Source organism: Haliaeetus albicilla, chromosome 14 (genome assembly GCF_947461875.1).
Source record: "Haliaeetus albicilla chromosome 14, bHalAlb1.1, whole genome shotgun sequence".
NCBI lineage: Eukaryota > Metazoa > Chordata > Aves > Accipitriformes > Accipitridae > Haliaeetus > Haliaeetus albicilla.
The window spans coordinates 16,505,924-16,531,730 of NC_091496.1; the positions used below are offsets into that span (position 1 = coordinate 16,505,924).

Genomic DNA, 25,807 nt, shown 5'->3' on the forward strand with positions numbered 1-25,807 from the left:
CTTTTGCCTCTTCTTAAAACTATACAAGTTATGATTTTTTCCAGTCTCCCATCACATGGCAGTCTCTTTATGCCTATAATAAATGTTGACAACTGCCAGCTCAACAGTTATTCCCATCAAATGCAGACTGTTAAGTCACTCAGAGTTCTGAGTGCCAGCCTGAGATAAGGACTTGAATGAGAAGTCAACTGGCTTAAGGTTTGTGTCTGGAGAAAATGTTACGGAGTCTGGTAAGGGGCGGCAGCAATCTAAAGCAAGAGCAGCATGTCAGCCTTAACCTTCAGGGGATGCCCAAATCTCCAGCATTCAAGGACAAAGCATGTATCCTTTTGGCTTCTCTCAGAAGTGTTCCTGATAAAAATTGTTGTGAGCAGGTGAGAGGTGGCACTTGCTTCTTTCCAAAGTGATGATGCCACGATGATCCAGGCTTTCAGCTACTCTGAACTAGGCTGCTCTAGTGTATTTTGATTAAGAAGAGTATGTTGAGCTCTGCCTTATTCAACACACAGGTCTCTGCCCACTGGACTTGTCCCTGTTGTTAGAACAGCTTACTGTAGCCACTGGGCTAGGTGTAAAAAGCTTAACATAGCTTTTTTTTTTTTTGTACTTTTGCCCTACTTCTTAAAGGACAAAGTTCTCAGGTAGATGCACTGTGCAGTTGTACAGTTGACCACCCAGGAAAATTGATGTTTCCTTTCTCTGCTGTACCAATCTTATATTTCCCCAGTCCAGGCATTTTACCTGTGTTATCTGTTGAAAGCTAATCACCTTTAATTTCCTTTTCCCCTGCAATGCAAGTTTTCTTCCTGAACCTGGTTCTTAAAAAAAAAAATAAAGCAACCTTCTCAAAGCAAAATCTCCATGAGGAGTAGAGGTCCATGGAGGGATTAGTGGTGCTTCCTTGTTACCTCATCTCTCCCCATCTGTCAGCTTCCATTTGTTTTTTTGCCTTGTGTTTACATTGCGAGCTTTCTGGGAGAGGTCATTTAATTGTTCTGTATTTGTACAGCACTTAGCACACTGAATCCTTCCCAGTGGTGGAGACAGATATTTCAGTAATGCAGTCAACCTTTAGGAATGAGGCTATGTGATGTTCTGCTTCTGACAGTGTAATTTTGCAGATAGTTCTCTTCTAAGTAATTGTTTTTATCCCAGTGTGGAATCTAATGATCTGATTTTTCCCTTCCTCCTTCCCCCTAATGCCCACCAATGCAAAGCTTGCTCTGTCCTTACCTAGGCTTCCCTTCCAGAAGAAAGGTTGTAGTCTTGCACCGCCAGATGTCACAGAGAACAGCTTCTGCACTGTCCATAAGTTACCTCATTTCTTTAACAAAAGCAGTCTTTCCATTTAAAGGAAAAAAAACCCAAACCACATAGATAATCCTTTCTGTTTATTGCAATGAGAGAAAAGAGCATTACTGATGATATATGACAACCTTTTTAATAAATGAAGCTGAGATTTTAAATTCTTTGTGAGAAAATGGTTAGATGTCACCCTTTTTTTGCCAGTGCAAGTAAGAGTCTGGCAGTTGCAATGTCAGTGTTGGTGTTTGAGGGTACAGTAGTTATCAGAACTTAACTTTGTAACCCCAGAATATTTGTATTTTATATTGCAGCGTGCTTTATTTTGCAGTGAAATATTTAAATGAAGAAGGTACATGACTGTCTAGTGTTAGATTTGAGAATTTGACAATTCAGGAATGATAATGATTTACCCCTCTCTCTGGTGTGCTGCCTTAATGTTAAATACTATGCACTTCTTCTAACACCTTGGTAATCTGAGTTGTTTGCCAGACAGTGCTAATTACGCCAGTAATTGCCAAAGTGCCCTCAATGTTCTCTTTTCAATGTTAAAACGATGTGCAGATCTATGAGTCAGTCTTCTGTAAAGAGTGCCAGGCTCTTCCCTGGTCGGGAGCCGTGGGCCTGCTGAAGCCCAAGTGGTCACAGTGAGATGACAATAACAAGACCAAGTTTTGCATGATGTGGAGAGGTGTGGAGAGTCCAAGGCTGAGGCTGGAGGTCAGCCTGAGAGGAAAAAGTAAAATTTTAAGCAAAAGAATGCACATTTAGTATGTGTACTGTAGAACTAGAAAATAAAATAGCAACTTAGCTTTAAGAGATCACCATTGCAGAAGTTTTATTTAAAGAAGTGTGTTAACATCTCTGGGCATTAAAATTTGGACATATGGAAATAAAGTATGTGGTTGCAGGTATGTGATGTTATTAGAAGCACTGTTATGAGGAACAGTGAAGCTGCATGTGTATAGGGAGTCTTGCTGCTGTATCTACAAATATTGTTTTTCTCTTGGCAAGGATCCCCAGACAAGCTTCAGTTTGAGAAAATTAATCTGTGTCTCTCTTAGACACAGCTTACTTCGTTTTATCCTGGATGTTTTTCTTGATGCATTAAATAGATTCTGGGATGGAATTAAGACCAAATAAAAAGCCAAGAAGAGTGAAGATAAAGGCAGCAGTCAGCAGGGAAAACCAGGCAGAAGCATAGTGGAGTTTTAGCACGCTGGTGTATCTGTTAACTTCTGTTATATTGGCATGGGAAGTATTTGGAACAAATACAATTGTAGCTTATTAAATGTTTCTTTATGTCAGATAGTAATAGACTGTCAAATTTTTGAGGGGTTGTGTTACATCCTACATTTTACTAACTTTAGCTCTTTTATTGTCAGCCAGTCGCTGTTTGGCTGACCCTGTGTGTGACTAATCCATTACCAGCCGTCTGATTGTACTTTTAAAAATCTTGTGAAACACTCCAAAACACAAAAGGTGGGTTATGACAAAACAACAGCATTCAGATTGAATGATTGGGAATGCAAAGATAGCAAGAAGACCCAGTTTTCCTACATGCAGAGATGCTTTGCTCTGAGTGGGAATGAGCAGAACAAAGGCAGCGTCATCCTACTAGTCATTCACAGTCACCTGCTGACAAATTTAGCTCTGTCTGACCTTAAAGAGAGAGAGGGAAAAAAACGTAGATGAGAAGCTAAATTACTTGATCCTAGTTCATACAATAAGTCAGTTAACTCTTAAATAAATAATTATAATAAATATATGTGTATATATACAATAAATATAGTACAGTTTCACAAGAAGTAGTTTGCTGCAAACATTTTAGGCCATATCTGAGGAAGTTAATATGGTCAGGACAATCAGTGCAAAATGTGGGAACACTCTACCAGCATATATGTGGATTACCTCCAATTGGGATTTTTCCCTCAAAAAGAGGAAAAGCCTATTCATGAACAGCTTTGCTTGAGGAGATTTTTACTCTTCCCCTACCCCGTAAGTCAGGTGTGTCTGCTCAGTGAACCACTGCTGCTTCATATTTTTGGAGATCTCCATCTTCCATTTGCCTTTTGGTTCTCCTCTTGTAAATGAAAACTTGCTCTCAGGACTGCTGATTTGAACGTCCTCAGACAAGAAGACCTTTCCTTTGTGCCAATGAAACTCAAAGAAATTTCATTTATGTGATGGGTTTTCTCCTCTCGATATCACTGTTCCTGCCTCTCTGGGATTAATTAATCTTGGCCACTTTGAGAAGAAAAGGACTTTTATTCCAATGCTATTTCTAGAGTCCTTCTTAGCAGACCAAAAAAGCTGATGCGATGAGGATACGTAGTCACAGTCCTCAATTGTCTGATGCAGAATATTTTGCAAAACAGTAAATCATCTGTCTTGCATGCCATGAAGGCAGTCATCTTCCGTCAGCTGGGCTGTCAGGTTGAGATGCGGTTTTTATTCAAGGTTGCTGTTTCTAAAAGGACCTTTGGGGAGAAGTGGCTTTGTCTGAAAGCTGATTTCTGTTGCCCTGTAATTGCTACTTCATTAAAATATTTCAGTTCACATTCTTGTATGCCCCTAAGTTCTCTAGATACCTGTCATGAAAATTCTCAAATGTAAAGTAAATTTTTGTTCATTGTGACATTTTTGAGCAAAATCCCAGTTGCAGGATTTAAATTGAAGTTGTCAAGATGACTGGCTTTCTCTAGAGACCTTAACAAGGCATATGGTAACAGAATTTCATCCATATTCTCACTTGAGTTTTTATACAGTTCTATTATTTTATCTTAATAAAACTTTAATGCTCATTGCCATATACCTGTTCTAATAAGAAATGATAAGTATTCACCAGATAATCATTTCAGTAAAACCTACTGGATAAAGTGTGAATATAAAACAAAAGGAGTTTGTTTAGACATTACAGTCTACAAGCAGCGCACTGATCATCATCTTCGTAATAATATAAAAAAGAAAAAAAAAGAAACAGAAAAGACCAGAAGAAAGAATAAAAGTTATTCTATGCTTTTTTAGTAATCCATTTTTGCTGTTCATTTTCTTAGATTATACTCAAACAGGTAATTACTCTTCTAAAAGTGCTAGAGGTGAATTACCTTTTCTTGCTTAAGAGAGCTGAGGTGATATTATGCGGTTTGATATTTACTACATTTTTAACATAAACCCCTAAAGATCATTTTAAACAAACCTTGTGTAGGTTGCCAATTTTTTTACTCACTGATTGTGGCTGAGTGGTGAAAAATGTGTATAAAACCAATTTCTGTGTAAAACACAATTCATCTTATGAATAAGGTGATGGCATAGTCATCTTCATTCTTCATTGTTTACACTATGGCAATAGGACTTTTTTCCCTCTTCTCCTATTTCATGACTATGAATGTTTGACTTTTCTGGCTTTCTGCATAGATTGTGTTGTATTTTATGTACTTAGTATTGTTTAAAACATAGAAGAAAAAAAATTAGCAATAGCTGGTGTGTAATTTACTAGAAGTCTTGAAAGGGTACTTTTTTTTTTTCTCCTTCTCCAACCCAGTAATAGCTGAATCAGAACAAGTTTCAGAAAGAGAGAACATTATATCCATTAACAGCAAGCTTTACTATTGGCATATGAATACAGAAAAACATAGAATTGTTTCATTAAATGGTGGGAAAACCAGGGAATTTTGTGGTAGCCAGCCTCAGGCCTAATAAAATGTATATGTATTACTGTTGCATTTTAAAGGCTTATTTGTGGAGCAGGACAGTGCCATGCTAAGTAGTGTAGAAATACAGAGCAGAAGGACAGCTCTTGTTTCAAGAGATTACAGTTAAAAATTATGATAGAATAGTAGCTGAATACAGGAGTGCAGGCAAATAAAGAAAAATTAAGTACAGTATGAAGAATAATTGGAAAAAGTAAAATAGGATAAATAGGATACAATGCATTGATTTAACAAAGAAAAATCAAGCTGTAGAGCAACCAGATACTATTCTTTGAACAAATAAGTCGTTTTGCTAGAACAAGAAAATGTTGAAAATTTCATTCATCTGGAAAGTTTTGATTTTTTTTCAGGTGAAAAATTTCTAGTTCAGCTTTAGTTCAAGAATAGCTGGCATTGCTCAAGAACTGTGAGTAAAGGTCTAAGCAAAGATGATGTGACAGAAAATGGTAGAAAAGGTACTGTACTGGGAAGACTAATTAATCTGGCCTTATTTAGTATTCTTGTTATAGCTCTTAGTGTAGAAGGTTTCCTTTTGCTAATAAAATTGAAGCAAAGTTAGGATTCATTGCTACTGGTGATAACTGTGGGCTTGAAATCAGAAGACAGTTCCTAACTGCTAGAAAAGGATGGTTATGGAGCATAATGTAAGGTGGAGCTTAGCTGGTTTTATGAAGTGCGTTGTGGTTTCCTGCAATAGTGCAGGATTGATTTAGGAGTTTCATTCTCATCCTCTCTTTTACGTGAACCTTAAGAAAGTTAGAAATGGTCTTTGTGTGTGTTAAATGTCTGATTGTGAAAATGACTGAGAAGCCTTTAGCTATTGAGTTAACTTGCAATGAGTAATACAAGTTAGGAAGAACATCTAGAGATCATTTGGTCCACCTTGCTGTTCCAAGCAGAGCTACCTTCAAAGTTAGATTGGGTTGCTCAGGGTTTTACCCATCTGAGATTTTAAAATCTCTAAGGATGTATTCAGTCTCCCAGGGTAACCTGTTTTGGTGCTTAACCACTCTCATGGTGAATAACCGTATTTTCAGTTGGAATTTCACTTCTTGCAGCTTGTGAGTTTGTGATTGAGACTTACTCTGTGAGTAGCCCTGCTTAGGTTGTGGAAAATACCTGTAGTCTTTTCCAGATTACACAAACCCACCTCCCTCTGCCGCTTCTCATATGCTTTATTCCTTTCACCATGGTCCTGTTCAGGACTCTCACCTGGTTTGGTACTATTAGAAATCATATCTTTCATGTTTTAAAGTGATGTAAGAGCTCAAAGAGAATAACTTCCTACAATAATATGCAGCAGACTACCTGCATTTTAAAGTTTTTCTTTTCAGCACTGTTAAATCTTGTTATTGTTGTAAATGTCCACCTGATATGGTGGAGCAGAAGTAACATGGGAAGTCCCAGAGCCCTGTTGTCATACTGTGGTATGTGTAATAAATCATTCTTACAACAGCAAATTCTGCTTAACTCCCACTGAGGCCCTTTGTTCTGTAACTGGCTGAGAATTGTATAACCAAAAATGTTACTGTTTGGTATGTTAAACTGATTTGCAGTAAAACAGTACATTGATGGATAGAAAATAGATTCTGTATTGAGGTTATGATTAGATTAATTTTTCATTAAATTGTGGAATTAATACACCATTAAAGAAATGTAATTATTCTTCCTCATATCTTCTCTCCACTTCTTTAATTAAAAAAGAATACCTTAGTTTTTCTTCACTTTGCTTTTGTGATTAGTGTTTGCGAAATACAGGGCTTAGTGCTGATGTTACTAGTGTAGCTTTTTGAAGTGTTTTTCAAGTAGTTGTCACTTGAGCACATTAGTGTTAAAAGTTTTGTTGAGGATTGTTGCATGTTATCTTCAAAACAGAGCCAGTCCCTCCAGTCATTCTTTGAAGAAGAGGCTCCTCCTATGGAGTGGAAGGTGATCTTGACAGTACTCTCTTATTGGAGTCTGAAAGGTAGCAAAAGACAATTTTAGCTTCTTGACAATTTTAGCTTCTTAACAATTCAAGAGAAAGATCCAGATTTCATTTTCATTGCCCTGAAAAACATCCCCACTCTTCACCTCCCCCTTTTCAAGATCACTGGTGCTGTTCAGCATATTGCTGAGCTCTAACACAGACCTCCACAGCGTACTTCTGGTGAGCACTAGGAGAACTGATTGACACCTATGTTTCCTTGCTCTTTTCCAGTTTTTTTCAAGTATTATCCACATCCAAATCTTCTCATGAGAAGTGTGGAAAAGATATTTTAAAAGCTTATTCAGGAGGAACAAATACAAAGAAATGAAATGACATCTACAAGGTTATAAAGTCACAGAACTGGGATTAAAATTTAGATTTTTGGTCTTGGCCTTGAGTTCACACGATGAACTCTGAAGGACAGAGAACGTGAATTGTGTGTAGTCAAGCTGTCCTTGCACGTAGAATAATTGGTTGGAATAGTATAAGCTGCCAGGGATTTAAAACTTGGCAGCTTAATTAGTTGCAACAAGGAAATGATAAACAGGAAAGTGATCTTTACGCAGAGGCAACACAGGAAAACGGACAGCGGGTATGGAAAGTATTTGCTGGAAGCACTTAAACACAGAGACCATTCTGTATCTATCCTCTACGAGGTGTTCACAAGTAATGGTGATTATTTCAGAGAGAAGTTAAAATGTAGTTTCAAAAGGGACTCTTAAATAAAATATCTAGCATAGAATCTTTTCAGCTATTTATTGACTTTGTGTTAGAAATTTTCATGCAATTTTATCTTCAACTTTGTTTTGCATGTATTTTCTAGCAGCTTCACTGAATTTTATATTCAAAGTATGTGTAAATATTATAGACAACGTATAGCAGTAAAAGGTGGCATGCACAATCAATACTGAACTGTATACATGGTATAAACAGTAAGTTCTCTCCTACGTGGTTAAGTCATATATAAGAACATTTTAAAAGTTGTCTATATAAATTTAGAACAGAATTTCCCCATCAAATAGAAGTATACAGTGTATAACACACTCTAGTTTATCAAACAATTCTATTGCCTAGCATATGTTTCATAGATTAGAAGACTACTATTCTGCAGTGTAGAGAATCTAACTCTTTATTACATTAGCCTTTAACTCTTTATTACGTTAGTTCTCACAGTGCTTTGTATAGCTCTAATAATTCTGATGTGGTGCTTAATTGCTACATTTCATACTGAAGAAGAGAGCAATGTGTTTGTCCTTTTAAATAGGTAGCATGTTCACAACACATTGCTTTGCTTTTATTGCGCAGGCTATTTTGAAACATACATTCCCAAAATAGCCATTCAAGTGCTTTTCTAAGTACAGTTTTATTTTTCACAGTACATTAGAAACATTGGGAGTCCTCTGCTAGAGGTCTGTTTCGTAGGTTCTGTAACTCCTTGCATCCAAAGAGTAATGGTAATTCTACTTAGCATTTATGAATGGTGCAGAAACTTCTCAGCAGTGGCAAAACATAGTTGCACCCACATAACAATTATGTAAATACAAAGCTAAGAGCTAAATCCATGGAGGAGTAGGTAAATTCATTTTCCTCAGGTAAAATTCCTGAGGTCTTCACATAGAGCAGGAGTGTCCTGAGGTGTCTGTGAAGGGGATTCACAAAGCTCAGTGGCTTGACCAGAGGACCAGCAAGCCATGCTGTAGGAGGTGGCGGGGGAGAAATAGCTCCCTCTAGAGCAGGGTGATACCTGCCTGTTCTTGCATTTTCAGCCATGAATCTCCTTCTTGAGTGAGGTGTCTAACCTAGGGTAAGTCTTTCTCAAAAGAAGTCAGAAGAGTCGCTTTAAGGTGCAGTAGGGCTTGGTGATTCAGGCACTCAGCGCACCAGGTGAGGTACACATGTTGAAAGGAGCTCAGCTTGTGCAAGTGATCTCTAGATTTGGTACTAAAAACTTGTTCTGGGTCTTTCCAGCTGATGATGTTACACTTTTGTGTTAAACTTTTTGACTGGGAATTAGAATCCAGTTCTTCTCACCTCTGCTGTAAGCAGAGCATCTCCACAAAGCATATTCAGGGCATGGAGTGAAACAACGTGGGTAGGAGGAAGTCTACCTTGAGAATCTCAGGTTAGAGCAGCAGAACTTGAGACTGATGCTTTGTTGTTTGTTTATTGGCAGAAAAGCAGAAATGCATATTTGGGATACTTGCAGATTACTTTGTAGTAAGTGAGAGGTAAAGAACTAGGCTGTTCAGGCAATTTTTACCGTTGAAAGTGAAGAGGAAATTTCAAAAGCAGCAGCTAGATGCTGCATTCAGGTAGATTAATCATTCAAACATCAGAAATCAAAGCCTTTGGTTTTCTGATTGTCATTTACATGCTTTGTTAACATTACTTTTATGGTTTTACCCATCCTGAACATGAAAGGAAAAAAATCTGTGTACATTGTTGATACTGCTCTATGGAATTTTTTGGGTCTGCCATGATTTTTTCCTTTCTCTTCTGGAACAGATGGGATGAAAGACAACAGAAAAGACTGTGTGTAATAGAAGCAGACACTGCCAAATTAATATTCACACTGCACGCATTTAAGTTTGCTGTGCAATTAATTTTGTTTTGTAAGGAAGCAGAAAATACAGGTCTGTCAAGATCTAGTCTATGTGCAGTGTTTGTCTGTAATATATTGCAAGGGTAGTATCTGATTGTATGAATATTGAAACCTGAGATTGGATTTAGAAATCTCAATTAAAGCACCACAAGTGAGTAGCATGAATTTGAAAGACACTGAACAGTTGCCATTTCTTGGTATTTGGTGCCAGAAACATCTAAAAATATATTTCCTGAATGCAGATTTAGAATGGTCAGTTGAGGTTGTTGACTTAGTACATTTTTGCCAGAACCAGTACTCCAAAGAAGGATCTCATCTGCTACCACAAATAATGAGCTCAGATGGTGTCAGTTCAGAATTATTCTTTTGGTTTTGTTTTTTAAACAGTCCTGAAATGACTGTTGATAATATGGGTGCATCTGTGCATTTGAGCCCAGGGAAGACCTTTTGCCAGTTATTTCCCAGAACTACTTTTTTTTTCTTACATAGGACATATGCTTGAAGTTGTTACTAGTAAGGGCATTGTGCCCAGTAGTGACTGCAGCTATGGTGTACTCATATGCACATATGTATGCTGTTATTCCTCATTGCTCATCATGGAGTTTTCCCTGAATGACTGTGGGATTGGTGCCAACAGATTTATTTTTTTTTTCTTTGTGTGGTGCTGTAAAAGACAATATAGCGATGCTAGAGACTTCTGTGGCACAGCACTGGCTGCGTTGCTGTGTGCTTGGGCACTGCCATCCTGCACCATGTGCCAGGGCCTTTGTCAACCTCACTTACCTTGCAGATGAGTTTTCCCTCACTGAGTTGTTAACTGTTGACTTTCTCATTTCTGCCATCCTTTGTCCAACCATAGGTCCCCAGCAATATATTCTGCTATTGGTTATATCTTTTTCTATTTTCTTTTCATTGCTGGAATCCCTTGACAGTCAGTCGTCTCAGTGGCCTAACTTCCAGTTAAATTAGTTGCTTTCTTTGTGCATCCTCTTGCCCTTCCAGAAGTGCAGCCCATTGTCTGGCCTGACATTTGTTGTTATGGAGGGAACAGGATGTTGTGTTCAAGTATTTCAAACCTGATCCAAAGAAACCGAAAGCCTTTAAGACAGTAGAGGACCTTCTGTTGGTTTTGAGCTGTCTAGCTGCTCCATTCTTAAGAGCAATGTTGTCTCTGGCCACTTGGCTTTGATAATTGTGACATTGGGACAAGTAGGAAGGAAGCTGAAGGGCAGTTGTGGGCTTCCTCGGTTTTAAAATTGACACTAGCATGCAAGTTCAGCAACCTAAGAAAGGAGGCTTGATACAGCAATTAATGATTGATTGCTACAAAATAGGCAAGACTCGGATTTAAAAGTTCTTAGGAAATCTGTATTAGAAGGTCAATCAATATCTTAAAATAAATAAATATATAGCTTGATAGCCACAAAGGCTTTATTATGACTCTGTTAAGTTTTTCTTGGTGATCAGAAGATACTACAATGCCATATTCATTATTTTAGACCAGTTTCATGGTTTCTTAGCAAGAATTCATTGCAATCATTCTCATGGGTTGAGGTCTAAAAATGCTAAGCTGTGCAAGATAAACATTATTAATGCAACGTCTTCTAATTAAAGTTGAAAAGGATGGAATATTAATCAGATTTCACATATAAATTAATACTCGTAGTGTCACTGGAATATTAACTAGTTTTTATATGCCATAGACAAATTCTTTGGATCATTTGTATAATTTCAATATGGAAATAAAGTTCTGTATATGGATGACTGAGGTGTTAGTAAGATAGTTACAGATTTGGGAGATTTACAAAGATGTTTCTGGTTTTGTATGAACATTTAAAACTATGCAACCTTCTAGATTCATAATGTTATGTTGTCTGTAAGTGAACTCATTTAAAAAAAGAAGAAGGTGTGGTTTCATAAAAGGAAGTATTTTTCTTTTGAAATCTAGTCTCCTGTGCTTAGCTTCCATAAGATACCCCCTACTCAAACATGCAAGAATTGGAGGAGTGAAGGAGGGTTTTGGGGTTTTTTTGGTTGGGTTGGGGAATGTTGTTTGTGTGAATAGCAGGGGTGCAAGATGAAGCATTCAGAAATTAGGAGATATCAGAAATAATCTACTCTGTGCAAGGAGTGAAATGGTAGGATGATAAGAGAGCAGGAGCCTGACAGAGCTTCTGGGAGGGAGGAAAAGGGGCAGGAGCTGGTCTGAACATGGGGGCTTAGACCACCACGGGAATAAGTGAGCAGAAATCAGGAATCAACAGGAGAATAAATGAGCAGTAATGTGGTCACATCTGTGAAGATCTCTAAAGATTGTGTCGCATTTCATTACACCATCAAAGGCCAAATTAGGACTTTGTAGCTTTGTGGCTGTAAGATTCATTTATTTAATGTGTATTCTATAGCTTATAAGTACATACAACCTGTCTTCTCTGTGTGGATTCATTGTTTTTTTCACTACGTTTCAAGATGCCATTACTCCCAGCTTGATAACTCCTGGCTCTTATAGTAAGACTATATAGGTCTTTTGTTTGCTGCTGGCCTTCGCTTAAACAAAGGGGCTAGCTTGATTTTTATTTTTTTATTTTTTTCCTATGCTACATACATTTAGCAAACCTATTGATTTTAATGAGGACTGATTCTGGTTTTTGGGATCCCAGACAGCTTATGGCAGGCATTGGTGCTTTCCAGCATCAGAATAGCCTGGAATCTTAAACATGATATAAATTAATCCGAAGTTGTAAGAATAAATGAATAATTGAACAAGGCATATTTTGTGAAACACCTCGGGGATTTTCTTTCCCTGCTTTTATACTTATTAATTTGCCAAGAGCACTTATCTACAGTGAGACTCTGGAGTGTCATTATTCTGCTGCAGGTAGTACTGGTGGATAACTGCAAACAGTCATCCGTCTTCCTCCTCTTCCCAAAAGCGTCAGTGGTCTCCATTTATAAAATAGGGATGATGGTGGTGATTTTCTTTCTTAAAGGTTCTGTTGAAGAGTTAGACACATATTGAATGAAGGCACCAAAGACACGGTGAAAAAGTTGACATTACTTTGCTTTTTGTTGCAGTGCTAAGCATATAGGTGTTACAGACTCCAACCTCTTTGTTCTGTGCTGGAAACTGCATCTCTATTTCAGGAAGAGGAAGAGGATGGTCAAGCCTGTTCTTCCCAGTGCTTTCATTTAATTTCCAGCTTTGCCTGTTACTCTTCAGTTTAACTCACCTGTTAAATTCAGCCTACTTCTTCAATGGATTTAACTACAGGGTTCTGTCCTCAAATATACAGAGCACTTTCTGTTACAGAGTTATGTAGGAGTTTGGTATTATGGTATTTTTAATCCCTGTCAGACACTGGTACACTTACTTTGCTTAATAGCTACAGAATTTATTCTCTTTGGACACTAAAAAAAAAATCCTGTGTTGTCTTAACATAATTAAATGGTAATCCTTAAAACCTTTTCCTGTGCCTTGCACATGGATAATGTGTGGTGAATCAGAGAACCTATTGGGTGTATAGAGTTATCTGTCAAACAGTACCAAATGCTGAGGTTTTTTATTATCAAAATATACTGATTTTAATAAATGGCATTCACTATGTCATTTCACTCTGTGCTGAAAACTTTTATAACGCACTACATCATTACTGCTAAATGGGGAATTTGAAGGTATAATTACAGTAGGTAAGCATACAATGGCAGTCCCCCAGATTGCCTTCCAGGCACTCATTTTGAAAAATCCAGTGTAGACTTTGAGTTGATACAGGAACCTTGAACCTTTTCCTTAGAAAGCTCCTCAGGACTTCAAAAGTAGAATATGGGAAAGAATATTCAACTGTTGCTCTTAAATTGGAGCCCTATAAAGCAGCAGAGTCGGCTATGAATTGGCAGGCTTCAGTAAGATTTCAGGATCTAGTCTTTAGATATTTTGCCTTCTTAACCTGAAAATAAAGGTATTTATATCCAGTAGTTCTGTTTTATAGCTGAAGTCCAGTTGCCTTAGGAGCTAATGAGCTGGAAGGGTCTCACTGATGTCCAGTGGATAGATGATAAAAGACTTTTGTTTGTACATTGTCATACAGGCACGGCTCATGTCTGCCATGAGAGATGCCACTGTTGTGCACAGACAGCAACGTCTTATAATAGATTAAAATTATTGTTAAGTATCTTTTGGAAGACAACAGTAGATATGACAAAATGTCCCCTGCTGCCCTGCTGAAGCACTTCATCACGTGAAGTAGAACAAGATGCATTGCGTTTAACAGAATTGTATTAGCCACAAAGTTTGTGTGTGTATATATGTATATAATCGCACGTGGAGTCATATATATTTAAATAGACAAATTTTTTTTGTGTAAATATCATTTTTCACATTCTCTGTGGTTTTTAAATGCAGAAGATGGAACCAGGTTTAGTAATATTTTTGAAACATAGTAACTGTTACTATTTTAGAGAGCAGCAGAGTGTCCTGTAGGAGGGAGTGGCACTGAAACAGTCTTGTGCAGACCAGAACCTTGAGACAACCTAATCGTGTTGGTTTGCATGCTGCCAGTCTGCAGTAGGGCACAAGTATAGGTCATGAGGTACATTTTCAAAATACAAATTGAAGGAAGGTGGTATACATGCTAAAGGGGAAAGCAATCAAGTCATGCGATTTCAAGCAAGAGGCTGTCTGCATAATTTTCAAAAGTTAAGTAAGTGAAAAGATGACTAAAATGTTTACAGTCAAGTTGGATCAGAGGAGAGCAGAGATTGTGAGGGGATCGTACAATACCTGACAGGACTCGTTTGGCTGGACAGGTTTACCCTGTCTGTCACTATATGGGCTTTCAGAGGGTGATTGAGGTTGTTCGATACTCCCTTTTTCAACTTAACAGTTGATGTTTTAATGTTTTAATTTTTTTAAGGAATCTAAAGGCTGTAAACTGACTAATGTGATAGTCCTGGGACCGATGCTGAATCATAGTAATGAAATGGATTTTTGCAGCTTTTATGATCAACTTTATTATACATCTAATGTCAAAAATAAGGTTAGTTCTTATCCTTGCTGTGACTTTCCATTTTTATTATCCATAGCTAATGGAGATTCAGCATCAACAAAGTTTTGTCTGGCAAAGGCAATTCCCATTGAAAAGTAGATCTGAGCTCAGATATTTCATAATATCAGTGCTACTGTTGATATTAATATTACTAATTTATATTATAGGAGTTCAGAAGGGAGGCAATCAAATTTGTGTTTCACAGAATGGCAGGCTGGTTGAGGTTGGACGGGACCTCTGGAGGTCATCTGGTCCAATCTACCTGCTCAAGCAGGGTAATTAAAAAGCAAGGTAAGAGATTAGGCAGACATGACTTGAGATGTAGACAGGGAAGCAGCAGAGTTTCAGTAACTGCCCAGGTCTCCAAAATGATGTCCATGGTTGCTCTGAATGCAACCTCTGCGAGTGGAAACTGCTGCATCTCCCTTACCACTGTGGTGTGCAGAACATGAAGCTGGGAAGTTGAACGACATTATCCACCGCTCCAATTATATCATCAAATATATGCTGCTATATTGCTCTGCAATCCTTATTTCAAACAAATCTAACCAAGGGATATTTTTACTTTGCTGCTCTACACCACCTTGCCAATGTGACTGTTTCCCTTCCCCAGGCTTTATGTGGTGCTTAGCAGGGCCATAGCATCCCTCCTGTCGGAGAGCCTTCACACCTGGAGCATCTGCTGCCTTTGGCTCCCTCCAGATATATCCACTTCCATCTTGTTTTTGTTTCCAGTACTTTAGCATCTACTTTCCCATATGCTGCTCTTGCTTTCTCCTGCTGTTTCTGTGAGTTCATCTACACAGATGAGTTGCCACAGTTTAACATATTGATGAAGCCATGGTAATTCTACAGGCCCTTAGTGATGAAAGTGTCAGCTTAAACTTTCTTGATTAAATCCCTTTCATAACATAGGTGTAAATGGGTGGGACAGGCATATGCAAGCTTGCTTTGTCTACAAGCCTGCTTTGCTCTAGAAGGTGTTCTCAAGCTTATATAGTCCATCTTCAGTAAACTGCAGTTACTCAGTGTGCCTGGCCTCTTTCTGGCAGTGGTAATACCACTGGGAGTTTCCTGGCTTGTGCTTCTTGTTTCTTCAGCACCTCTGAACCTTCAGAAATGCTGGACATGATAAGTTTGTTGTGTTCAAGCTGCAAACAAAAGACTAAAAAGGAAGGTGTGTATGTTTGCAGGATTAAAAACAGCTAATAACAATAGTACTATTATACAAATTCATTTTCAGTTCTCAGCAAAAGTATATCATGTGCAAATTCGCATCAGGCCTTTGAGTGGGTAGAATGATTCAGGACCTGTATGTAGGAGCATGGGATCTTTCTCCATCCATCTCTTCCTGCAGCGAGTGGGACATGGCAAGCTAAGCCAGCCACTGCCAAGTGTTTTATCGCTGTGGAGGTTCTGTATTCCACACCATGGCAACACCATTTGTTGGGCTGTTGCTGTTCAAGTTAGCAAGATGTAGAACCGCTGTGATCTTTTATTACCCAAAGGTGAAACACGAAGGGTGGCTTAACCCGTTTTCCTCATTGTCATAATGTATATATTCAAAGCGTGTGTCAGAACAGCAAGCTATCTTGGAGAACGTTATAACTGTATTTACAGGGATGTGGGATACTTTGCAAAAGGAGGGAAACATGAAACAAATTAGAGGACTTTTAAGTTGAGTGGGGCACTTCTGTTTGAAACAATGTGAAATTTGAATTAGCATTAGTCCCTCAGACTCTTTTACAAGATGATGTCTGTCTAAATGGTCCAGCTTCTCCATTGCCGTTGGCATAGTTTCATACTAGTGCAGCTGCCTGGTTTGATAAATGGCACCATATCCAGCCTGCAAGTGTCTGTACCTGAAAATGTGGACTTGCTGCTTCTCACCTGAACCTTTCACCACTTTAAGAGTCAGCTGGGGGACAAGACTCTATATTCCATGTGTATATAGGCTGTAACATATTTCTGTTTTTAAAATAACTACACTTTGCAGCATGAGTCAATCTAGTTGGGGCTATAGGCAGCAGGAGGTTGTGACCAGGCTTCCCTCGGTGTGACAGCACCGCTGCACGAGGCCAGGGAAGCTGCAGCGCCCTCCGTACCTTGGCTGGGTGATGCTGCACACCTGGCCCAGCCTGGACACATCTAATGCAGTTCCCATGCTGGAAATCATCAAACCTGATGGTAATAAGCTTTAGTAATTCCTAAAGGAGCAGAGAAACAAGTTGAAGGTGTAAATGAAACACTGTTTTGTGAATGTGGAGCATGTTTTGTGACAAATACTTTTGTCTAGTCCAATAATTGTAACGTATAATAAACTGATAGAGCAGAAGGAGAGGATCTTTGTTCATGCACAGTTGCAGAAAAAGAGTATGTAAATCTGTTGAAATTGCCACCACTTTGGATTTTCTTCAATAGGTAATCATTTGCTTCTTGGCTATTGCACTACTTGCCATTTCACATTGTGTTATTTCAGTTGAGTTGAGAAAAAAAGATAGAGGGTTTCATTATCTCTAGGGACTGATTTTCTTGGACTGAGTAGTTTAAATAGTTGGACAGTGATTTCCAAAGTATTGTGCTAGAAAATGTTAACAAACCCTTGCAAAGCTGTGCCAGAGTATTTTTGTTTTCTTAAAAGCAAAAATTTAAATGTTTTCAAGATCTTGAAAGGTACTTCTGAGTTACTTAGATTTATTAAGTAATTTTACAAGAATTACAAATTCTGTCTGTCCTGGTTTCAGCTGGGATAGAGTTGTCTTCCTAGTAGCTGGTACAGTGCTATGTTTTGAGTTCAGTATGCGAAGAATGTTGATAACGCTGATGTTTTCAGTTGTTGCTAAGTAGTGTTTAGTCTAAAGTCAAGGATTTTTCAGCTTCTCATGCCCAGGCAGCAAGAAGGCTGGAGGGGCACAAGAAGTTGGCACAGGACACAGCCAGGGCAGCTGACCCAAACTGGCCAACAGGGTATTCCATACCATGGGATGCCACATCTAGTATATAATATAAACTGGGGGGAGTGGGTGTGGGGGGCATCGCCACTCAGGGACTAACTGGGTGTTGGTCAGCGGGTGGTGAGCAATTGCCCTGCGCATCATTTGTACCTTCCAATCCTTTTATTATTGCTGTTGTCATTTTATTAGTGTTATCATTATTAGTTTCTTCTTTTCTGTTCTATTAAACTGTTCTTATCTCAACCCAGGAGTTTTACTTCTTTTCCTGATTTTCTCCCCCATCCCACTGGGTGGGGGGGGAGTGAGTGATCGGCTGTGCGGTGCTTAGTTGCTGACTGGGGTTAAACCACGACACTGTCCAAAAAAGCTGACATCCTTAGACAGAAACTTTGTTGGAGTAGACTTGATATAACAGATGGGTTGCATTGTTTTTGGATCAAGAGCTACAAAGCCTGGCATGGTGGGCTGCATCTCTGTGGCTGAACCCTGATGCATCTGGATTTGTCTGTAAGATCTGCTTCAAGGAGGAAAATTCTCCTTTTCTTTAAACATTGAATGTCATTGCTTTAAAAAATACTGACTCTTTAAAGAAGAGGGGGGAAAGTGTTTGGGGCTGCTTAATTTCTTCCAATACTTCATTTTCAGTATATAGTTAAGGATTAGTCTGAGGGTTCTTGAATGTGGAAGTGTTTCAAGGTTTGTTTTTTTAATGTACAGCAACTCTTGATAGAAAAACTTTATAATTTTGACATCCTCAAAAATTATCAATATTAAAATCTTTATGTATGTATCTGACTCAGTTAATTTGTGTGGCTTTGTAATTGTCTCTATTTGCTTTCTAAGATGCAGTACTTGCTTAAAAATTTCAAGGATACACATGTGCTTTTGTCATTTTCTTTACATTTCAGAAAATAAGCTAGGACTGCACAACTTTGTCACTGAAATTGCATTCCCTGCAGGAGCTGCAGTATTCGCTGTGGTTGTATAATATCACAGCTTGACCTTTTTCTGCCATATAGTTTTTTTCCTTGTCAGGAAGAAATTAAAAAGACCTGTCATCTTGTTACATTAATAGGCAGTTAGGGCTGCACAGGTTGGTATAAAAAATGGGCATACTAAAATAGGTAAACATAAGCAAATACATTTAGTAGCTATAATCTATGCAAGTGTTCTTTTAAATTTTTGAAATTAGATTGCTATGCCATAATAAACATGAACATCATTGCCTAGCACCCAGGCTTTGGTAGCTTGGCATTTGGATTTGTAGAATCTACATTTCCCTGGTTTGTTTTCTATAGAAATGAAATATGTTGTTTAGTTATGGATAAACTGTAAGCCTCTAGTTGAGAATATATCACCAGTGAGTGTAATAAGCAACCAGAAGGACTGCCAGGGTCAGAAGATGCCTGTTTGTATATATCAGGCAGATGTGCTTTTATGTGATTCTTTATTCTTTGCTTTTTTAACCATATAGAATCAGTACGCTATACATTGCTGCTGACAACTGGCAATTTCTGACTTCCCAGTAGCATTGGATTTTGAGAAGATTTAGACGTGTGGCATTTGTGGCTCCTGAAGCCTTGTCTGGTGGAAGTAAACAGGAGTTTCAGAATAGGTGTCAGTGGGCCAAGACTTGACATTTATTGTTATTTTCCTACCCTTAAGAAGAAAAAGAGAAGTGTGTTGGGAGATCAGAGACTGGATGATTTTGGTGACTAGAACAGTGCTGTACGATATACGTTTTGACAGGCAGTTAGCAATTTAATTTAGAGAGCCTCAAGAAGTGTGGCTGCATTACCATTAGTGTTTTAATTCAGATGATGTCTGTCCTTCATGAGTCTTGGTCTCCCCAAGATTCGCACCCTTGCCAGGATCTCACAGTGTGCAGCTCTTTCAGACAAAATGAGCCTGGATGAGGCCTTGCAGTTGCTAATGGGCTGGCAGACCACGGAGCCAGGCTCAAAACCCATGTGTATGTAGATACCAGCTCCTCAGTACCAACAGTTTCACTCGTGGTGCAGCAGGAGAGGACCTCCAGAGTTGGTTGTGTAGGCATGGCCTCAAGTGGCTGTACTGGTGGGGAAGAGGAGCTGAGGAAGGGAGCTGGGACAATCTAAATACTAAATACCTTGTTTTATTCAATGGGCGTGGCCGTAACATCGAGCCATAGGTGCAGTCATTTATGGCTGGTAGTGTCTTAAATGGCTCAAGCACTTTTGCAACAAGTAGTCAGTTGAGCATATTGTCCATCATGGATTATTGATTTGAAATAGAAAGTATCTTATACTTAGAATGGAAAATGTGGACCACTGAAATTTCTGAGGATAACACATCTGGGCATTAAGACAACAAGGGGACATTTGACCACAAAAAAAGTGAGCTTTGACATTTTTTTTGGTTATTACTATGTGGTAGCCTGTAGGCTGCTAGGTATTTGAGGGCTTGCATATTCAGTATTTCAGTCAGCACAAATTAATAGAACAAGATGAGAAGTGCTTCTGCAGCATGAACAAGACTACTCGTGTTTTCTTGAAGGTCTATTTAGCTCTCCCTGAGAACATAGGCACAATATCTGTGTTCATTTGATCTCTGTGAAAAATGGTAGACGGCTTCCTTTTTCTTACCTTTTCATTTTGCTTAGTTGATTTATTTATGAGTTACTGTTCGTGTGGAACAGTTGATTCCTTTTAGAGAGAAGTAGAAAATTTTGTCAAATGTTCCTGTTGGGTGCAGATTCACATCCCTGCGACATGGTGCTAAAGCAGTTCACAGCAACCATATTCTAGTTAAGACAAAAGTAATGCAATAGAGAAGGTTTTGGGTACTTCGTGGCAGTGAAATAAAACTGCAAAACCTAAAACCAGGAGGTTGTGAGTGTCACTTGCAATATGTTGGATGCCATAGATTAGTTCTGTATGACCTTTAATGGGAGTGAAAACGTATTTGATTTTTGAGCTATCTTTCCCTAGGCAGTACACCGAGCACTAAAATCCTGCATGTTTTGGCAGAGAAAAGATAGAGCATAAACCAACAGCTGGATTTGAAAGCAGGATTCATTTAAATTAGAAATGCAAACCCCATTTCTAGCACAATATGATTGACCATTGAAAATATAACCAGCCAAGAGAATGGCAATTTGTCTCTTGATGTCCTCCAGTCAAAACTTTAGTCAAGCGCAAGTTATGCCTTGTTTATGCCTGATTTGCCAGGGTAATTGGGTGTCAGTCTGCAGCTGCATTATGCAGGAGGTCACACTTGATATTTGGTATGATCTATTTTGATTTAAAATCAGAAACTATAACATGGGCCAAATTGAAATCAGCAGTGTTCATATTTGTCTCTCCCTCTGCTTGCAGGTACTACAGTGCTACCATTTTGCAGATGTCAGGAGTTGAAGATGACAGGCTTGCAATCTGGCTGGCTGCACTGACAGCATTTATAAACTTCATTTTTACTCTTGTGGGAGTCTGGCTCGTTGAAAGAATGGGTCGCCGGAAACTTACACTTGGCAGCTTAACAGGTGAGTGTTTAATTAGCGTATTGTATTTTCCTCATAATTATTAATAAAATGAAAATAAAATTTCAAGTGCTAATATTTTCAAAGTAGTCCTCTTTAAAATAGCACTGTTCACCCCATCTTCTCCGTGAAATCATACAGCTTTTCAAGACTAGTAGTATAGTACCACAGCTAAAGGCTAATTTAAAAAAGAGAAGTTTAGCATGTTATTTTTTCAGGTGAAGTTTCTCCTTCAGGTCATGTTTGGCAATGTTTTTATTTAGGTTTTTTTTATGCTTTTTTTCAGTATAAGGAATCAAATGCTTGCAACTCCACAGCTGGTTAGTTTTTAAATCTCATGTGTGTATATGTGATATGTAATTTCTTGCTCATTAATTGGAATTCAGAATATCTTACCAAGAACCACTGGAGAAAGTGTATCATATAGCCATTGTGGCGCTTTTTAAAAAGTAACGCAGTTCTTTGCATAGTTATCTCACATACAATACAGTAAATACCTTACCTACACTAATGTGATTTTAATTCATCTCCTGTATAACATACTAAAAGACAGAATTCTGGATTTGTACCTTTTGTCCAAATTTTCAAATACTGTAACTCATCACGCAGCCACCTTTTGGAAGCAGGAAAAGGCAGAATGAGCAGTCTTGCCTATGCTCAGCTGTGTCTTGCCATTTACCCAGTAAGTCCCTGCTTGCTCCCACATTACGTGCTCATTCTGGTGAAGTGATCTGTGACCAATACCTGCCTCTGGCTGAACTTCTGAAAGCTTCAGACTGTTCCAAGAGCAAGGTTTGGAAAAGAGAAACAGTTCCTCCTCCTCTTCAAAAAGTGTTCACAAGTGTTTAGCTGGGAAGGTTTAACGTCTCTATATTTTGTTCTGTCATCGCTGTCAGGGATCCAAACTTCTAGTTAATGTAACACAGCAGAGTGGGGGACCACCTGCCAAGTCGCTGGCCATCTGCAGTTCCCAAGGGATGGAAGTTAATCTACACTCGCAGTATTTGAATGCATTTATATAGGCAGAATAGTGACGGCACAGTGCCATGTCTGGTTTGATACACAGTCACCTAAATCTGCAAATTAAAACATGCAGTTTGGAGGCAATTTGGTATTCCTAGTTATAATAAATGTGTATTTGGTGTGTTACCATTTTGATTTGGAGTCATGAAACCTGAAGTGTTTTTCATGATCCAAGTTCAGAAATGTGGTCATGACAAAGGAGATCGGAAAAGCACGTTCGTCACGTTGAAGAAAAATGTCAAATCGTTACTTTTATCAGAGTCTACCTCCAGATCAGTTAAAATACATCTCCCCTCTAAGTTCTTCTATGTCTCCAGCCAGTGCCAAGTCTTTCAGAGGGGAAAGGCCCAGTTCTGTACCACTCCCTATGCTCAATACCCTTTTTTCCCCGTTGTCTGTTTTCTTCTCTTTCTGCAAAGTGGATCTCTCCTGGCACTGCACTGGTACTTCAGTTTCTTGGGTGCTGCCTTTCCTTTATACTCTATTGGAATGGAGTATTTATTTATTTGGCCCCAATAACCTCATATGTTTGGCCAGTCCCTCAGTTGTTTATTGCTTATCTGGACCCAGCTGTGTAGGTGTGATTCCCATGTGGACTTTTCATACAATCACAGAACTCTTTGCTTTTTGGCTCCGGTTAACATATTCAAAGGTCATACATTTGAAATGTAGCTATAAATGTCTCTTATAAAGCATATTACTCATAGAACAGACGAGGATATAGAAATGAGACACAGAATTAACAAAGGAGCATAACACAGTTAAGGGTTATTTGTATACGATGTTCGGACACAAGGTAGTTGTTTGGTAAAAATGGTCTTTCTCCTGTGGTTGGTTGCTGGCTGTCAGTCTGCAGCGTCAGTTGGCCCATGCTGCATTGCTTGCTGTGTTGTTTATCATACGGTACCTCCTTAAGGAAGATGCAAATAATGATAGTAATGAAATCATATGTCATCTCTGTACTATTTAGAATTTTTTTTTGCAATGTTTGACACACTGATTTAGGTAGTGGTGGATGTGACATGTTTTCCTTAGCGAGAGGGCTGTTTAATAAAATTATAATTACTGAATCTGCTGATGGATTTGTTTTCCATGATGAGTTTTCTCATGGGGTAGACTTACATTTTACTGCTCTACTTTGGATTGTGTTTCTAAGGACATTGACTTTCACACTGAGTTATTACTGGCTGCTTCTCTGGTCTTTGGAGAAGCCAGGTATGCCCCAGTCTCTCATTACATAAAATGAAGACAAAACTACTACCTTTGCCTACTGCTGCAAGGATGTGGGGGGGGTTTTTTTGGTAAAGATTAATTGATTTGATGTTTGTTAGATGATAACCTATAAGAATAATCAGTAGAGAGCAAGTATCATTAATATTTTGATTAAAAGCCAACATACTATAATTTAATTTTGTAAACTCATGCAGCTTTTCCTGCTTTCTGAAAACATTTGGGAAAGAGCTATTTTACATTTAATTTAATGTATCTTTATAATTTTCAAAATATTAGCAACTTTTTAAAAATTGAGCCTTTCAGATACATGCAGAAGCATTAGGAAAATTACAGGAAACAGCTTCTGCCAAAAAAACCTCCAAAACCCCACACCTTTTTAGTTCTCTTTACTACAGTTACTGATTCCTCCTAGTTTCCCATTCATTTTATGTCTTGGCATCATTTCTTTATCTTTCTTTTGCTCTTTTTCTTCAGTTAATTTCTTTGTTCAAAGCTGTTAATTGGGAAATATGCAGGAATTTTGACAAGGGCAGTATCCATTTTATTTGTGTTTTCCCCTTCAGAAACTGTCAGTTTGAAAGCCTGGTGGTACTTGGGCATTGGACAATTTGTATCTCTTTTTGTAACAAAGAGGATCTAAAATATCTTCAGGATGTATCTTCATCTTGGCTAATGATGTATGGTAATTGTATGTTTTTGTTCATCACAGACAAACTTCCCACAGAATGAAAATCTATAATGAACTTCATTTGCCAAGTTTACATATTCAGTACTTTTCCAAAGAAATAAGACATTTGCAGAAGTACTGGAAGTGAGTGTTAGTGTATTTGGTTAACTTAAAAGACAGACAAAGCATATTTAGAATGAATATAAATAAGATTATAGGCCCTGTCTAAAGATATTTGCTGTCTGGTTTATGGCATTTTGAAAGTACAGTAAATCTAGTACAATATCCAGCCTGCCCAGAAAACTGGGATTATTAGGGTACCTACTAGCCATAGCAGAACAAAGCCAAGTACGAAATAAGCTGAAATCACATTTTATGGTGGCTAGGTGCTTTCTCCACATACAGTTTGTGATTGAGTTTAAGGTTTTAGTTGCCTTGGTTCAGGTAAACGTGTGGTCCAATCATCTGCAGTTCATGCATAGTCATGCCTATTAGCCGTGGCTGCTGCACAGACACATTCATGAATAATTTTATTACACAGATCTTGGTATTTAAGATCTTATTTATATCTCAGAAAAAGTTTTTCATGTACTTGGTGGGTTTGCCTGCTAGGAAACTCTTGCTTTTCTCTTCAAAAATACCATCAAACCCACCCCCAAAACTGCCAAAACATCCCTTCTGCCCTCTGCCCACCAAAAAAAATACAGCCCCCAACCCCCCCCCCCCCAGATAATGTGTAATTTCTTAGAGATTACCAGAGTGACATGTTAAGGTTTTTAATGTAGTGACATTTCTATATGTTTGCACAGATGCATTTCTGAGAAAATTACTTATGTGCTTCTAACATACAGAGCAAAGGGGTGATGCGGAGTATTTGGAATTGAATACAGTGTCCTTCATTTGCCCTCAACCTTTAAGCTATATCACTGCACACTTGTAGATGTATGCTGCCTTCCAACTGGAATGTGCTTCAGTGGTTTGTGAGTCTGGTTTTGTATGTTAAGGATAACGTTATTAGACCATTAGTAACTAACTTGCAAATAACGTTATTACTAGTTTTGTATTTTTAGATCGGGCTATACATGTTATATGTGACCTCTCAAATAAAACATGCCACATAAATAGTGAGTATGCAAATAGGTATACGGGGTGTTTTATACAACATAGAACTCGATGCCTTGTCGAGTAGCAGGATGTAAAGGTTTTGTAAGTCTGAGTTTGGGATAGTTGCAGTAGTGTCGTGAATAGTGAAGTATATCGATTTTCATTAAAATGATACAGCATATTGTGTGTGTGTGACAAATAGGGTAGGAAGATAATGAATTATCTTCTAGTAATGGCCTGTTGCACAAAGTACGAACTTTTTTTGCCATCTTCCCTCTCATCGTTTTGCCCAGCTTGTGCACAAGAAATTTGTTGGGGGGGACAGGAGCAAATAGGTGGAAGGGAACTTTTCCCTAGCAGATATTATGTGTGCTCTTTGAAACGAGATCAGAAATTGCTTTTGGGCTTTCTGGTGGTGTTTTTATGAAAAGCAAATTTCTCTCATTTCACAAAGAGAAGTAGAGTCAATGAAAAAGCTGATGGTATTACCTACTTTACAGGAAAGCCTGCAAATCAGGGTGTGGGAGTGGGAAGAAGTATGGTGATCTCAAAGTCACTATTAAATTTTACCTTTACAGAATTATTTTCAAAACCAAAAAGAATATATCCGTTCATTCATGCAGTCTTCAATTCCACACATTAAAAAAAAGTCTCAACCTATTAATTTAATATCTGGACATT

The 25,807-nt window shown here is 38.3% G+C and overlaps 1 protein-coding gene across 2 annotated transcripts in view; it reads left to right on the forward strand.

Annotated features, from left to right (window-relative positions):
• The window catches only part of SLC2A13 (solute carrier family 2 member 13), a 161,974-nt gene that overhangs the window by 90,952 nt on the left and 45,215 nt on the right, over positions 1-25,807 (forward strand). For both annotated transcript variants that reach the window (XM_069801861.1, XM_069801860.1), the window contains exon 5: positions 20,939-21,102. In XM_069801861.1, the coding sequence (XP_069657962.1) occupies positions 20,939-21,102 (164 nt within the window). The remainder of the gene's footprint in view (positions 1-20,938; positions 21,103-25,807) is intronic.